A 17,481-nucleotide genomic window follows, 5' to 3' on the forward strand; every position below is an offset into this window, starting at 1 on the left:
AGAGAAGACTAAAAAAATCATTTTGAGAAAAGACAACCATTAAAACAGGAAAGAAAAAACTAAATAAACCCCTCAGGTACTAGTCATACAAGATACACTAAAAAAAAAAAAGTAGGAATAAGATGTTGAAATCAGTAGAAACTTAACAGAATTGGGAAATGCAGATTTAGGTGTGGTACCCACTGATCACAAGTGACCAATATGATAAAGATGCAGGTGAACACAGTTGCTGGGTATATTAAAAGAGAAAACCATAGCATGAAGAGAGGGAAAAAAATCAAAATATATACAAAGGGTAACCAAAGAAGGCTGTTTATCCTGTAGTCATTCCAATACTTACAGAACAGGGAATTTATTTTCCCAGCACAAATTAGAGAGTTTAGCCCATTTAGGCTAACAAATCTTATCCTAACACGTTTTTATGGACTCCAGTCCACTCTATCTAATAAAGCAGCCTCTAGTCCATCAAAGCTTATGCTGGAATAAAATGTATTAGTTTTTTAAGATGTCACAAAATGTGTACTCGCTTTTGCTACAAGAGAATAGCATTCCTCTGGAATATGACCTCTTTCGCTGAACAAAAAAAGAGGAAAGGGGAGGATGACTGCACTCTTCAAAATATAAAATGAGGGTAGCACAGAAGGTTAAAGAAGTTTTTAATTGAGCTCTGTGTATAGCTGGTGATATGTGAGGCTGCAGCCTTGCTTAAAGCCAAGCAGATATTGATTTGTTTATTTATTTATTTATTTTATATCCCGCCCTACCCCACTGAGGCGGGCTCAGGGCGGGCTCAGTCCTTGGGATAGGAGACCTCTAGGAGCTACATGCAAGGGCAGGATATAGATTTCCTAAATTTTCAAAAAGAGAAATTACAGGAATTACAGTTATTAGAAACTGGACATGATTTAAAAATCAAGCCGGTGATCATTAGCCTTATCACAATTGGGAAAGCAGCTTTCTAGAACAGCAACCTGAAACAACTGCAGAAGCAAAGCACTTCACTAGGTTTAAGCAAACAGAAGCCAAGTATATGAAGAACACCTTGCAATTTTTTATTTTAATGTTTCAGTGAAGCACTGCCTCACTTTTGTCTGGAACAGTAAGGCAGTCAACATCTGAGTAGCCTGGAATTCCTAACCACCAAAGGCTGAAGTTGGGAAGACTTTCTGAAAAGTATTCACTGAAGCTCAGCATTGACTATCCAAATGTAAAGACAAATATAATGGGAACGAAATTCTCCTTAGTAAAACACTTGAAACTTACCCAAAAATTATACCTACTCATCAGCCTGCAAAATTATTCATGATTCTAAATATTCTTTACTAATCTTCTCTAATATAATCACTCCGGACTGGATCCAGTGCTTCCATTCCACTAATAGTGTATATGCAAAGAGCATTCTACCAGCTGGAAGAGTATGCTCCACCAACATAAAAGTAGTAGCAGAACTGTCCTTGTATTGGATGAAGGTTCCTTCATTAGTGGGACAGAAACAGTGGATGCAACTCAATTAATTTAGAACAAGAGGCCCATGTCCAACCACCACACTATCACTGAGGTGCTGATGATCTCCAGGAACATTTTCAGGAGTCAGTGGGCTGCAATGGGGAAGAGTAATTGGTAGAAATCACCACCCTCTTTTGAAAAGTTAAGATCTCTTTAAGTTCTCATAACTGGGTGGTTGGATACAGATCAATATTTTTTCTTTTGTTTCTAAAAAAAGTAAAGGTAGTCCCCTGTGCAAGCACCAGTTGTTTCCCATTCCGGGGTGCCGTTGCTTTCACAACATTTTCACGGCATACTTTTTACAGAGTGGTTTGCCATTGCCTTCCCCGGTCATCTACACTTTCCCCCCAGCAAGCTGGCTACTCATTTTACTGACCTCGGAAGGATGGACGGCTGAGTCAACCTGGAGCCAGCTACCTGAAACCAGCTTCTGCTGGGATCGAACTCAGGTCGTGAGCAGAGGGCTTCAACTGCAGTACTGCAGCTTTACCACTCTGTGCCATGGGGCAACTTGATAAGAACACATTTATGTCAGTAATCAACTTTTGTTTCTAAGTACTGACATAAATGTGTTCTTATCAAGTTGTTACATATAGTAAACATTACCTAGCAGAATTTTGAATAGAGAATATCAAAAACAGATACAGATTATTTTTTATCTTAGGATATAAACTGTAACACATTAAAATGGGAACAACATTCAACTTGTCTGATCCACAAACAATATTTATTTACTTTAGCTATGAGATCTGATGCCACTTATTGCACATTTCTCTTCAAAGTACATTTTTTGATATGATTAAAAGTTACAAGACTGTTTTTAAAAGGACATGTACATTTTATCATCTTGGCTGTGGTGAAAAAAATTAAGAGGCATTGGGAAAGGAAAGGTCCCGTGTGGAAGCACCAGTCGGTTCCGACTCTGGGGTGACATTGCTTTCACAGCAGACTTTTTACAGGGTGGTTTGCCATTGCCTTCCCCGGTTATCTACACTTTCCCCCCAGCAAGCTGGCTACTCATTTTACCGAACTCGGAAGGAAGGCTCAGTCAACCTCGATCCGGCTACCTGAAAACCCAGCTTCCGCCAGCAATCGAACTCAAGTTGTGAGCAGAGCTTAGGACTGCAGTACTGCAGCTTTAACACTTTGCACCAAGGGGCTCTTTTAAGAGGCATTAACCACCGCTAAATTCTATGTGCCCATATTTTGTATCTAAGGGCTGTATGCTAAAAAATGACTTCTATGGCCTAATCCCATGGTCGACTGACTACAAGACACAAGAAAATGTCACAGAAAAGAAACTTTAAAGAATTAGACTTTTCCTTAAAATGCTCCTGTTAATAATATCCGGGCAAAAATCTGAAAGATGGGCAAGTATTCAATAATTAATAAGGCCATTCTATGCTGTAGATTCAATTACATATTTCCTTATTTCTGTTCTATTTTGGGCTCCCTTCAGACAATCTGTTTGTAAAGACCTGATTCTTGACGAATGGTACCCCTTTCCACCATGTACCACCAAACCAGCATTTCAATTGTCGTGATTAAGCACCAATATTTCCTCTACTGAGATTAGCTACCAATCAGTCTTCAAGTAGTATGTGCATGCACCTTTTCCTGCATATGGCTCACCTACTTGAATCACTGGGAACTCATTGCTGCATAGGCACCATTCTGCAAAGTGCCACCTCTGTGATTGTGGCATACTTTGTTCTGGTTTAGACTGGTCTGTGGAAGGCATGATGAATGATTCATTATGCCTTGTGGCAGAGAGTCTGACTAAACATCCTTTTCATCCCTTCTACCTAAAGCTTCTAGTAGGGTTAAAGCTGTGTTGAAGTCACATGGAATCTAATTGCCAACTGAGTGATAAAGTCCCAAATCAGTCTCAAAGTAGTAATCAATGTTAGAGAACCCTGCATGTATAGAAGTTAAAATATATTTTGCTTGAGAACTGACACTGCATCTAGTGTAGAAAACATGTATGCTTATGTAAGGCAGTAGAATTCAAATGCATAGATGTTAAAGATTTGACAAGTATAGTTATCAGCTGTGAAGGAATGCATTTTTTCCTTTGGAGGTCTGAAATGAGCAAAACCTTAACAGAGTTACTCAAACAGACAAACACGGGACATAAAATGTTCAAAACTGCTAGTCTGGTGATAACATCTAACTCATGACAGGCTGAAAAACAGATCTTTTTCTAAGCATGATCAAGAAGAATGCTTTCAGTAAAATGCTCATGTAGGACAATTTGCATTCAATAATTACCTTATTTCACAACTCTGAATCTTCTGAAATAACTAAGGGGAAATCTCTACTTGGAAACAAGGAAGCCTCTTTCTTGATAACTGAAATTTTAAGGAGCAAGTTCTCGTGAGAGTATGGCAAATAATCCAACTCAGAAATACAGGTCTACCAACAAAAACCTAGAGATTCCTCATGCTGTTCTTCATGCATGTGGCACTTTATGAAGCAAATTTGCATGAAACTCACACACGTTTTTAACTTAATAGAGAAAAAGTACTTGCTCAAGCAGTTTATCCTAGGACAATCCTCTTAATGGGCACCTTGGACAACATATCCAAGAATATGCAAGCCTTGTCAGTGCTTGTTGTAGGCAGCTGTTCCCACTGTAGTATTAGTTCACTTTCCGTACCAGAAGTCAGACATTTTTACTAGTGTTTTGGTTGGATAGACATTAATCCAAGCAAGTGTTTTAAAGGTTTTAAATACAGCGTTTTAACTACAGTGTGTCTGTCTTCGGACTATGTTTCTAAACACACACATTTGTATTATCCTTTACATAGTATGTGCAGTTTCAGGGAACTTCCAACCTTTTGGGGTAAGCAAGGTTATGTATAAAATATCATTTTAAAAGAAACTGATTCAGCAGACAGTATTACATATTCTAATAATGTCAATCTTATTTCCAAAATAGGATTCACCAGCTCGTCACGAAGTAGCAAAAATGCTTTATCTGCTGGATTAATACATCTTAAATATTCTTACCTATATTGATGGCAAATGCTGGTATTTCATCAACCTAACTGCTCCTTTTCAAATTATATATAAATAAGTATTCCATGTCTGAAACAACTGTAAAAGTGCTGGCTCTAAGGAAGTTTTCTTAATGACTAAAATAATTTTAAAAAGGAAATGCTGACAAGGAAATATCATTCATAAAACAGGAAAACAGCTCAAGGCCTGTAACACAGAAAAGAATTATAGGATCCAGACTAAATGGGCCATGTTCGTGGATGTCCCTCTCATTGTAGACATCACCATGTCATTCCTCAGGGTCCCATATCCACTAGTGAGGGCAAAGGCAGGAAAATGTATTCAGCTGATGGAAAATTTAGTCCAGATCCAACTTTATGTAGGTAAAGTCTGGAACCTATGAAAATGAAATGGTACTTTTCCGGGCTTTGTGCTCCTGTAGAATTTTCAAGAACAGTTATATATACAATTTTTTTAGGCACCAGAATGAAATGTCTTCTGTCCTGCATATTTTGTACAGGTAATCTATTCAAGAGTCCCCAAATGGCCTGTTTAAAAAGTAACATGCTATTTTTTTTAAAAATCATACAATCAGCTTAAGCAGTCACTCCAGGAGACTGGTTCAAAGAACTTATCAGATGTTTCAAGAAATAGAGGACCTTTCAGGTACAAGCAGAGAGACAATTATTTTGCTTATAATAATAACTTTATTAGGAGCAAAAAAAATTATTAAAAGAAGTCAGAGACCTGTTTTCTTTGAACACCCCAAACTGTGAGAAGCACTGAAAAACAAAACAGCTGAAACATTTTCAATCATCTTCAAATTGTGTATATCACAAACCATACTATTTCCACTCCTTGTGTCCCAGGAATGAGACAGAAACACTTCAGGTACTTTCATTATTTCCAACTGCTAGAATTGATAATTGTTTCCTACTCTGACAAAATTCTTATTTGTTAACATGCTACCCAAAGCCGTAAAACAAAGGATAGCAATGGAGCCAGTCAAAAGAAAAGAAAAAATCCTCCACTGAAAAGAGTCATTTACAAATTCACTCAGTGTATTATGATTTCCCACAACTATTTAACCATCCATTAAAGAACAACATACCAGGCCTTTTCTGTAATGTTCAGACATAGCTTCTTATGACTATTTTGCTTGTATACCTTCAAATACACACGATAACTGATTCTTCAAAGTGATCACCAATACAGTGGATGGACAAGGCACTGGACAAAATCACTGATTATGACAGAATATGAACATGTAAATGATGAAAGGGGCTTACTTCGGGGGGGGGGCTAACTTCTAAACCATTAGCTACAGATATGAAATTCATCCTCAGAATTTCTCTGTATTTTCATACTGATGAGGGGAATAACAACTATTTGCATTATTCAAACTATATTGTATTAGACCATGTTTTGTGGAGCAGCGTCTTTAAATAGATTCACTGGTATTTTAGACAGCCAAAATTTTATGAATTATATAGTTTCCTCCACTATATTATGATGCAGAAGAACAAGTTATTTTTTTAAAAAAGATGTTAGTCTCATAGATGTTTAAACATTTTGAGTATTGATTTCAGATAGTCAACAGTCCTACAATCTGACACGCAAAAAGATTTTAATCTAAACATAAAGCCCATATTAAGTAAAACTGATTTAAGACAACTATATAAAAACAAAGTTCTCACATTTCTTCCAGAACTCTTTTTGAATATATCTCAAAATTAAAGGACAGGAGCCAGCAAAATACTTTAAAGGCTAGCTGTTAGCATGTTAAATATTTTCCCTAGAAATAACCACTATGCCAGGTACTAAGGTAGTATGTGGAAACAATATATACCTACCTAAAATATATATTGTGGTTCAAGGAATTAGAAACTACTAGAAGACCATGAAAAATTCTAACAGGATTCTTCACGAAACTATTATTTCTAAAGGAGAGCTCCCACAATCAATAATTACATATTAGTTTGAGCAAATTGTCTAAACAGAAGGCAGCCTGGATGATGATGCAATGATCATCCATTACAGAGACCAAAGAATGATTTTTAATATTATTAAAGAAACCACATCAACACACATATAGTACAATGTATGAATTCTTGTAGTGATCTGATAAGTTCAAAATTTTGGAAGCACAGCATTTGTGTATTGTATAACCCAAAATCTTATTTGGAACATGGCAATGATGGTTAAAGGGATCTGAATTAAAATCATCACATTCTGTTTGGCTAAGCATAGATGGCTCAAGGAAGCATCCCAATTCTGTGTTGTATTTGAAAGACAACCAACAACTTCGTCATTTGGGAGTTGCCAACTCTACAATTATTCTTTATCTTTTCTGGGTAAATAAATTAAAGTGAGTTACCTAGTGTTCATTTTATGTGTCTGAAACCCTAAATATGGATCAAGAACCAAACTAGTTGCTAGGTCATCGTTCTCACACAGCTCCTTGGCAGACATTCCAGAGGAAGGCACGTAGCGACTTTGGCCTTCAAATCCCGAACCACCACTACCTGCATAAATCAAAAGAAATTTCAGTATTAGCTAAAACAGACTATTGAATCTCAAGGACTTTCCCCTTCTACGAGGTACTTCCATGAGAGAAAACAACAGGAGTGGGAACTTAAGACGCCTAACAATTTGTTGTGTATATATGCCAGTAAAAAGAAGAAAAAACGGGGGTCTCAGCTATTAGAGCACATGTTTTGTTTAGTCGAAAAGCAGCTCCCACTTTTTGATTTACACATCATTTTCACTGTAAGGAATTAAGGTTTAAAGTAACCATTTTCTCCAAGTGCCAATCCCCCCTTCTCTACAAGATCTATGTGAGGATGAGGATGTATCAGCAAAAAAGAAAAAAAAAGGGGGGGGGACAGGTGAGAGTTGTACATGGCCAGATGCACTGAGAGCAAGCTGAGCTCTAGTGGCTCAGGACCACCTAGTGGTCACACCGGTCCAGGAGGCTATGAGGAACACAAGCTGAATCTGTTGACTTCTCCCACACCAACAGCCATAGTGGTGCTGCTAGCACCTCAGGGGCTTGCCTTATTTGGGTAGAGATCCAACCCTGTGTGATGAACAGAATGGTCTGCTGTGCAGCTGTTCGGAATGCCTAATGATTGTTCCCTGCTCCTGTAACTGAACTTTAGCTCCGATTGGCCTACATACAGACTAGCACTTCCACAGGCGTAAGGATTTCCACCCATAGTGTGTGATTTTCCTGCCTCTCCCGTCCTGTGGCAGCACGCAATATCCCCTGAAATCCTGTTCATCAGGGACCAGAAACCCCATACAGGATTTTGGGATCCAGTTTGGGTTACCACAAGAGGGGAATGATGGAAAAATGGAACTCCATGGGCAGAAATCCTGACATCCAGAGAAACACTTGTCTGGATCCAAGCCACTGGGTTAGCACAGAGGAATTTCAATTGAATTATAACCATCATTAAGAATCAATCAGACAGCTGTTGACACTAGTTTAGTATTTCACAGTTCTACAAGTGAAATATTTGCAAAGTGGCAGCACAGTGACCATTTTGAGAAAAACTTGGATCCATCCTGTTATGATTTATTTTCTTATGACCATATGGGCTGATGATTTGTTTTTTCTCAGTGAAAGTTACACCTTACAAAGAGATATGTCATACTTCATTTTATTATATTTGTCTTGCTATGTATGTTTTGAAGTTTACAGTGTTCTCTTGGTCTTCAAAACTCCAAGAGTAGTAGCGTTATGAATTCTCCTTTTTTGCTCAAAACTATTATAAAGATAGTTACATGCATTATTTGGGGTTTCGATTTTTTAAAAACAGGTATCTGAAAAAGGTAAGAAGGGAAGAAGACACAAGCCAGTGATTGTGGCTCATGTAGGGGACTGTAAGCTCCTAAACCAAAGAGAAGAGGCACAGAAGTTCCATAATACAACTGGACAGCTAATCTAGCTTTATATTGTTAATGAACATTCAGCAGACACCATTAAAGCGTCTGAGATAAAATTTACCCAAGCATACTCTGCAATTACCATTCATCCGGTTGTTTATATGTGATACACAAAACCTGCTTCCCAGAAAATCTTCCTTGGTCTGATAGAGTCACTTTGTGTATCTCATTCTCTTCTAAAGTGAATGAACTACTGCTCACTCTTTCCCTTAAAAAAAAAACACTTCCCTTTTCATTTCAATGATACTTCAATGCCTGATGGAAAACATTTTGTACAAATACTATAAGGGAGTTGCAAATACATGGAAGATTGGTGCTCCTGTGTCGCAAACAGAAAGATCATGCAAATAGACTATTCACACATACAATTTTCTTGCCCAAGGCCAATGTCATATTAAAAGTGTTACACACAAACTCCCTTCTAGCCTCAGAGCAGGTCTGGAACTGGAAAGGAGACAGAGCACATTTATATGGAAAGGAAGGAGGCTCCCTCTCTCCCCATGCAAACTCAGAACTGCCAGGCTTGAAAACTGAAAACGAAAACAGTCTATAAACTATGGAAGGGAGGATGGGAATATAAAGACACACACAGGTGCCCATCTTCCAAAGGATTATTTATACTACTGCCTTGAAAAAGTTCAGTAAGAGAATTTCAGAAGATAAATTCTGCTTGTGGCTCAAATCTGTAATGGCACATACAATACAAACATTTCTTCTTTAAATCTAAATTGCAAAAAAGAGAACTTTTTTTCCTGCCAATGTAAAGAAGATCATCTCTTCATTCTTTGTATTCTCATATCTGAAAATAGACAATTCCTTTCATTTGGCTCCCTGACACAAAAGAAAGAGATACCATTACCATGCTTCTATGTTACATGATCTTGCAACTAACAGAGTACCTTGTATATTTATATACATGTTCAGACCAACAAATGGCACCATCAATTCAAACTGCAGCTTTTTAAAAATCTGATTTTTAAAAAATCTGTATTTTATCATTTTATTGATATCTGATCACAGTTCAAATAAAAAATACTTAATAAGCATGAGAGCCTTACAACTTCTTCAGTGAATAACAGGTCTATAATCCACATACCACTGAATCAAAGGTAAGCTTCACACTGACTTTTACGGCAATAGCCACTTATTTTTAGGGGCTCAAATTGACTACAACTGCATATTAAACATTAGACACAATTTCTCACGATTCGTAGAGAAGAACAGTAAACAGCTCACGTTTAAGCTTTAATTCGGACTCAGGTTTATTTGAGATATAAGAATAAATTATTTTACTACATTGATCTGTCATGAAGTAAACTTAATTAGAAACAATGTAAATATTTACACAAATATACTCAGCAAATACAACCATCATGTAATATAAAAAGCACACAGAAAGTTCCATAAGAAAATCAGTTTGACAAACCTGACAAACCATTAAATGAAACAGTTCCTATCACATTAACATATACATACATCTGCTTGATCGTCTCTCAACTCCATTTTTGCCAGTCTTTGGATTTTCCTTTCCAGGATTTTGTAATTTGGACTGGTTCTGATGATGATCATTAGATAACCTGTTTCCATTTCTCCGGCCATTCACCACCATGTTCTTGGATTCTCCCAACCACTTCATTCCCACAGGCAATCTGCCCCCGTTGCATTTAGTCCTTCTTCCAAAGGCTTTAAGAAGTCAATTGCAGTTCAGCTTCCTGGCAGAAATAAAATGCACAAAGAAAAGGAAATAGTTTAGTTCTCAAAAGTAGTAAAAACAAATGCTCTGGAAAAACGAGAAGGTAAGTTAACAAAAAACAGTTTAAATACATGTAAATATTTTACATTATACTTTTGTTCCTTCACTTAAAAAAAACTTTCTTCATTAAAACAAAGATTTTTACCTGAAATGTACATAGCAGGCAACTTAAGGGAAGTTTCACACAAAGTTTAATAGAATTAGATGTAGGAGGCAAAAGTGCTCAAGTATGCCATCTTCTGTTGAGATCATGTTATCTTTTTTGCTCCATGTATTTTGGTCAGCTGTGCAGTCTCCATTCTCTTATAATACTTGTCCCAAAGTGGTAGAAAAGTGTATGGCTGGAACAAATGCACAGGCTTCTCAATTTTCACGAGCTGTTTCCAACATTTGTAACCCAACAGTCCACAACTACACACCATTAGTCTTCATCCTCTTTGAAGCACATTATCTAAATTTTAACTCTCTTCCTCAATGACAATTTAGCATACTAATAATGATGATGGTGATAATGAAGATATCCATATATCTTCTTATATATTCTAAACATATAAAAGCTGTTTCATCTTGGCAAATCCAAGCTCCCTCATTGGTTGGGATTGTGGTGCATCAATCTTTGGCCCATCAAACCACCAATCAACTGCTCTTGCATTGCACTGGCTAACTCTGCTCTCCCCCACCCACTGCTGGCCCCAGGACAGATGAGAATTGGCCCTCGGGGGAAACTGCTAGGCAGTGACTGCTGCTAGGCAACTAACTTTGCTTCTCTCAGTAAAAAAGCAACCAAGTTTGGATCTCTCAATGGGGGAGGCCCTTTCAAGTCCTATTTTGGCCTTTAAGGGAGAACTCATTTATTGACTTTGCTCCATTCTGCCGCCTGAGTGGCTGTTGCTAGCCAGCCAAGCTGCTTCTTTAAAGGGTGGGGTCTGGAGAAGGTGGGGTTTGAGGAGGGGTGGAACCTCAGACAGGTACTATGCACCTTTCCACCCAGACATTTCCTCCTTGGGAACCACGGTTGCCAATTTCCAAGTGATGGCTAAAGACAACTCAGAATTACAACTGCTCTCCAGATGGCAGAGATCAGCTCCCCCTGAGATTCGGAGATTAATGCCTTCATTTGGGTGAGTGGGAAGACAGCAAGGGTGGGAAGGCACTTGCCCAGAGCCTTTTTCTAAAGCCCGTTGTATTTTTCTCTTCGACGCGTCTTATTCCTAGTATATATAAAAGCCTAATGTCCCAGATTTTCCAGCTCTTCCATTGGCTGTTGTGTGTAGCACATCAGCCATTGGCCCATGAACTGCCAGTCAAGATAACTTGCATGCCATTGGCTAGGTTTGCTCCTCTCCCCCACCCACTGCCAGCCCCAGGCCAGAAAAAGATTGGGCCACTGGTGAAAATGCTAGGCAGTAGCTGTTGCTAGGCAACCAATTTTGCTTCTGTCAGTAAAAGGTGGGGGAAGGAGGTCCTTGCTAGGCCTCTTTTGGCCTTTGAGGGAGAACTCCTTGGGGCCAGTCCTGATTAGGGTTGCCAGCTCCAGGTTGGTAGGAAATTCCTGCAGATTTTGTTGTGGAGTCTGAGGGCGGGGTTTGGGGAGGGGAAAGGCCTCGGCTGAATATAATGCCATAGAGTACATCCTCCAAACAGGTTGCTTACCTGTAATTGATGATCTTCGATTGGTCATCTGTGCAGCCACACACTGGGTACTGCACCTCCGCCGTGCCTCTGTTCGGGAAATTTCCAAAGCCAATACTCTTAACGGGCTTGCCCTCAGACTCAGGGAGAACGCCTCCAATGAGCATGTCCAGAGCTGAGGGAAACCCCATCCCACCTCAGTTCCTTCCTTACAATGCCAGGCAGTCCCTCAGATAAGAGTAAATAAGGAGAGCCAGCAGTGGGGAAGGATGAGTTTGTGTGTGCGGCTGCACAGATGACCACTCTAAAGATCATCAGTTACAGGTAAGCAACCTGTTTGTCTTCTTTGTGGTCTCTGTGCAGGCCACACACTGGATGACTAGCAAGCTATTGTATATTGGATGGAGGTGCTGGCTTGAGCTTACTCCACTAAAGAAAAAAGGACATCAGACAAGAGTATCACTTGAACAAGGAGCATATTGTAACACAAAATATAACAGACACCGTTTGCACTCTAAAACCACTCATATCTAGGAAACCAAACTAGAGTAACACATCAACTTTGGAATACAGATCGCAGGACAGCCTGTCCAAAAGCAGTATCCTTACGAGCCCTAACATCAAGGGCATAATGTGAAATAAACGTGGATGGGGTGGACCATGTTGCTGCTGCGCAAATGTCCACTAATGAGACACCTGCCCAAAAAACCGATGACATGGAAACTGCTCTTGTGGAGTGTCCCTTAGGTAAGGATGGAAGAACATTACCCAAAGGTTGATAACATAAAGTGATGGCCAATGAAAGCCACCGAGATAGCCTCTGGGGGGTTACAGGCTACCCTTTTTTAGGGTTAGAATATAAAACAAATAACCTAGAGCTCTTCCTAAAGTCCTTTGTGAGGGTGATATAAAAGGACAGAGCTCGTTTAACATCCAGGGAATGCAACACCCGCTGTCCCCTATCCTGAGAACCAGGGGAAAAAACACGTAGGACAATTGGTTGCGTAACGTGGAAAACCAAAACAATCTTGGGTAAGAAGGCTGGGTCTGGCCTTAAGAGCACCTTTTTGGAGGGAAAAACTGTGCATGGTGGGTCTACCCGAAGGGCGCATAGTTCACTGGATCTGCATCCTGAAGTCAAAACCACCAGCAATGCTGTCTTCCAAGTCACCAAATGGAGTGCTAAAGTCGCCATAGGTTCAAAGGGTTTTGCCACTAGTTGTGAAAGGACCAGTGACAAACTCCATGTAGGGAACAATGTTCAACTTGGAGTGTTCAAGCTGACGAGTCCCTTTAAGAATGCTTTAGTCAGTGGGTGAGAAAACAGCATGGAGTGTGCTATAGGGTCATGTGAAGCCAAGATGGCAGACAGGTGAACCTTGATCGATATGCTCAGGCTCGCTTGTTGAAGATCCATGGCATAGCATAGGACTTGTGCAATCGGCATTTTCATAGGGCAAACCCCGTGGGCTGAAGCATATGCCTCCAAACGCTTCCATTTACAGGCATTCTTGCACGTAGAGGGCTTTCAGGCGTTCAGAATTATGTTCGTCACCTCCGGAGTGAGGTTTGTTAATGAATCCTCCATAGCTTGGATTGTGGTGGAGAATCTGGCCCCTTGCTGAGGGAGAAGGTCAGGAGCCAGCGGCAATTTCATGTACATTCCCCTGCTCAGGTGCATCAGTAAAAGAAACCATGGTTGGCGAGGCCACCATGGGGCAATCAAGATGCATGTCCTGTCTGACTGTATTTTCTGAAGCACTCTTGGAATTAATGGTAGAGGAAGAAACATGTAGTGTAGGAAGGCATCTCTTAAGGATCCTTGAAGGCTGTCTAGTCTGCTGAAGTAACGAGTGCATTTCGTACTGAGATGCATTGCAAATGCATCGAGAGTGGGAGTTCCGAACCTCTGGAACACTATCACCAAATAATCTGTGTTCAGCATCCATTCGTGGTCCATGGAGTCTTCTCTGCTCAGTAAGTCCGCTTGGGTGTTTTGTACTCTTGGGACATGAACTGCTCTTAGTTGAATTTTGCGGGGGATGCACCACTCCCAGATTTCGAGAGCTAGCTGGCATAATGATGCTGAAGTTGTACCCCCCCTGCTTGTTTAGGTAAAATACTGTTGTGAGATTGTCAGAGGTCACCTGAACCAATTTGCCTTGCAGGTTTGGGGCAAAAGATAGCAGTGTAGAACACTGCTAGGAGTTCGAGTTGGTTGATGTGAAGAGACTGCTGACTTACAGTCCTTGGATATAAAGGTCGCCACAATGGGCTCCCCATACCCACATCGAGGCATCTATGAAGATTGCCATGTGTGGTGCGTCTAGGTAAAAGGGAACCCCAACAGTTAAGTTGTCCAGATCTGTCCACTACTTTACTAACTGGAGCACTTGTAACAGAATAGTCAGACTTAGAAACTGGGGGTCTGTACCCAAACGAAAAACACGGAGGAACCACAACTGTAGATGCCTCATATGGAGCCATGCATATGCGACTACAAATGTGGTCGAGGCCATGAGGCCTAACATTCTCTATACTGTCCTGGCTTGCTGAGTTGTGTCGTTGACAAAGCTGAATGCTAAGGACTGAATAGTCAAGGCTCTATCTCTTGGAAGGAAAACTTTGCGTTGTCTCGTGTCCAAAAGCGCCCCTATAAACTGCAGCATCTGAACTGGGGCAAGGTGAGACTCCTTGTAATTGATGCATAGTCCCAACGAGTTCAAAAGATCGAGAGATCAGTTTCCAGTTGGTTGGGAGAGTGAGCCACAAAAAGCCAGTCATCTATGTATGGGAAGACTATAATGATTCTGATCCAAAGGTATGCTGCCACAACCGCCCTACATTTGGTGAACACCCAAGGGGCTGTAGATATGCCAAATGGTAGCACCCAATATTGGTAGTGATCTTGACCTATTGCAAAATGGAGAAACCGACGATGTTGGGGCCTCATCGTGATGTGGAAGTAGGCATCTTTTAAATCATAGAATCACAGAGTTGGAAGGACCTCTAGGGTCATCTAGTCCAACCCCCTGCACAATGCAGGAAACTCACAAATACTGCCCTCCCTAAATTCACAGGATCTTCATCACTGTCAGATGGCCATCTAGCCTCTGTTTAAAAACCTCCAAGGAAGGAGAGCCCACCACCTCCTGAGGAAGCCTGTTCCACTGAGGAATCACTCTAACTGTCAGGAAGTTCTTCCTAATGTTGAGCCAGAAATCCTTTTGATTTAATTTCAACCCACTGGTTCTGGTCCTACCTTCTGGGGCCACAGAAAACAATTCCACACCATCCTCTAGATGACAGCCCTTCAAGTACTTGAAGATGGTGATCATATCACCTCTCAGCCGCCTCCTCTCCAGGCTAAACATGCCCAGCTCCTTCAACTTTCTTCATAGGACTTGGTCTCCAGACCCCTCACCATCTTCGTCGCCCTCCTCTGGACCTGTTCCAGTTTGTCCATATCAAGTCTTGAAGACCCAAAATGGGGCGCTGGCCTCCATTCAGTTTTGGGACTACAAAATACCTTGATTAAAAACCTAGTCCGTGTTGCCTTTTTGGTACAGGTTTGATGGCACCTTTGTTCAACAGTTCCCTGATTTCTGTCAGAAGATTTCTGTCTGGGCATATGCATTGGAGGCATTCTCCCTGAGTCTGAGGGAAAACCCGTTAAGAGTATAGGCTTTGAAAATTTCCTGAACAGAGGCACAGCGCAGGTGCAGTACCCGGTGTGTGGCCTGCACAGAGATCACAAAGAAGATCAGTTATTTTCTCCAGGGGGAGACAGATCTGTTGTCTGGAGTTTAGTTGTGATACCAGAAGATCTTCAGGTTCCACCTAGAGGTTGGCCACACTAGGCCTGGCCACTTGCTACAGCTGCTGGAAAGGAGATAGGATTGCCAACTCCAGGTTGGGAAATTCCTGGAGATTAGAGGGGTAGAGCCTGGAGAGGGTGGGGTTTGAGGAGGGGCGGGACCTCAGACACGTACAATGTCACAGACTGCATCCTCCAAACCAACCATTTCCTCCTGGTGAACTATTGCTGCAATTTCCAGGTGAGGGCTGGAGATCATTTAGAATTACAATTGCTCTACAGATGGCAGAGATCAGGCCCCTGGAGAAAACAGCTGCTTTGCAGGGTGGACTCTGTGTCATTATACCCTGCTGAGGTCGCTTCCCTCCTGCTTTGGTCCACACTGTGATTTTGGACCACTTTTAGTCTAGCCTACCATACAGAGTTATTGTGCAGATCAAAAGGGGGAGAGGAAAATGATGTGAGTTGCTTTGGTTCACACTGTGGAGAAAGACTACTTTTTCTAGATCGAGACTACAGCGAGGGGGGAGGAGATGGAAAGCTTGAAGTCAGATCAATTCCCTTACAGAAAACAGCCCCCTTGGATGGGTGGGAAGATGGGTGGGAGTGAATGCCTCCACTTCAGTGAGAGGGTAGGAAGCCAGTAAGGGGGGGGCACTTGTCCAGAGCCCTTCTAGAGCCTGTTGTATTTTCCACCACAACGGGACTTATTCCTGGTGTAACAATAACATGTAATGTAGTATGTCCATAGACCTAAAGACAGAATTATGTATAAACAAAACTAGCAAATAAAATATGTAAACTATCTATAATAATGGTGCAAACCAGCATTTTAAAAGATTCTGAAAGAGTAGTAATAATAATTGATCTGATCTAATAATGTATCTGGTGAAGTGGGTTTTAAGTTTCTTTAAAGCAGTTAGCCTTTAAGGTACCATGAGGTCCCTTTTTGATGACAATGATGGAGCAGCAGCTTGGAAAAGAGATAATGCAAAGGCTTTTAATTCAGACCAATCATAGGAATGTTTATATTTCAGGGTAGATCTGATTTAAATCAGGGTTTTCTACATAAAGACTAATTCTTGCTGTCCTTAATAATTACAACCCAGATGAAGGTTTCATTTTAGTATAATGATTGTTAAGATTAGTTACACTCATAAACATATCAAGATTTCTGGAGTATTCTGCTCAAAACGTTTCATTTTCATTTGTACTGCTTGCCCCTCCCTCCTCACACTTAGCTCTTAATATCTCCTTATCAAGACCTATTCCACCCAAACAATCTTATATTCATTGAATTTCTTGAAAGTTAGCGCTTAAGAGTTAAGGGTCTGATTCTTTGTGTATAGATTTGCAAAGGACCAACAGGACTGAGGTTTCTTAACTCTGTATGTTTTTTACATTTTTGTTGTGAAGAAGAGGAATGTTATCTCTGTGGTCACAAATTCAGTTTTGAGAATTGCAAAACCAAGCATCTGTGATAGTACCTTCTAGATAGTAAAACTGCCCAAAATATCTGGGAAAGCATCATATTGTGAATAGATTAATGGAAATAATGTACCAAAAATTTTAAACACTGCATGAATATTCAACCTCACAATACATAACTAAAAACTAAATCCTTATTCCATGATAAATAATGTTTGGACTATATCTTAAATAGAAAACTGTTTTTAGATAAGTTTTTTCCTCAAAAAGCATTTTATTTTTAAAAATCCAATTTAAATTTTAAAATCCGATTTTAAGAAAAATCACTGGTTTTTATCCAACTTTGGTATTTTTAAAATCACAGTACAAGTGTTTATGTAGAAAAAAACTGGAT

General features: G+C 40.2%; 1 protein-coding gene across 2 annotated transcripts in view; it reads right to left on the bottom strand.

Moving 5' to 3' along the window:
• The window catches only part of KMT5B (lysine methyltransferase 5B), a 61,776-nt gene that overhangs the window by 19,487 nt on the left and 24,808 nt on the right, over window positions 1-17,481 (bottom strand). For both annotated transcript variants that reach the window (XM_060263331.1, XM_060263330.1), the window contains exons 2-3: window positions 9,934-10,169; window positions 6,884-7,031 (exon numbers count right to left, since the gene is read on the bottom strand). In XM_060263331.1, coding sequence (XP_060119314.1) covers window positions 6,884-7,031; window positions 9,934-10,093 — 308 coding nt within the window. In that variant the 5' untranslated portion in view covers window positions 10,094-10,169. The remainder of the gene's footprint in view (window positions 1-6,883; window positions 7,032-9,933; window positions 10,170-17,481) is intronic.

Source organism: Heteronotia binoei, chromosome 21 (genome assembly GCF_032191835.1).
Source record: "Heteronotia binoei isolate CCM8104 ecotype False Entrance Well chromosome 21, APGP_CSIRO_Hbin_v1, whole genome shotgun sequence".
NCBI lineage: Eukaryota > Metazoa > Chordata > Lepidosauria > Squamata > Gekkonidae > Heteronotia > Heteronotia binoei.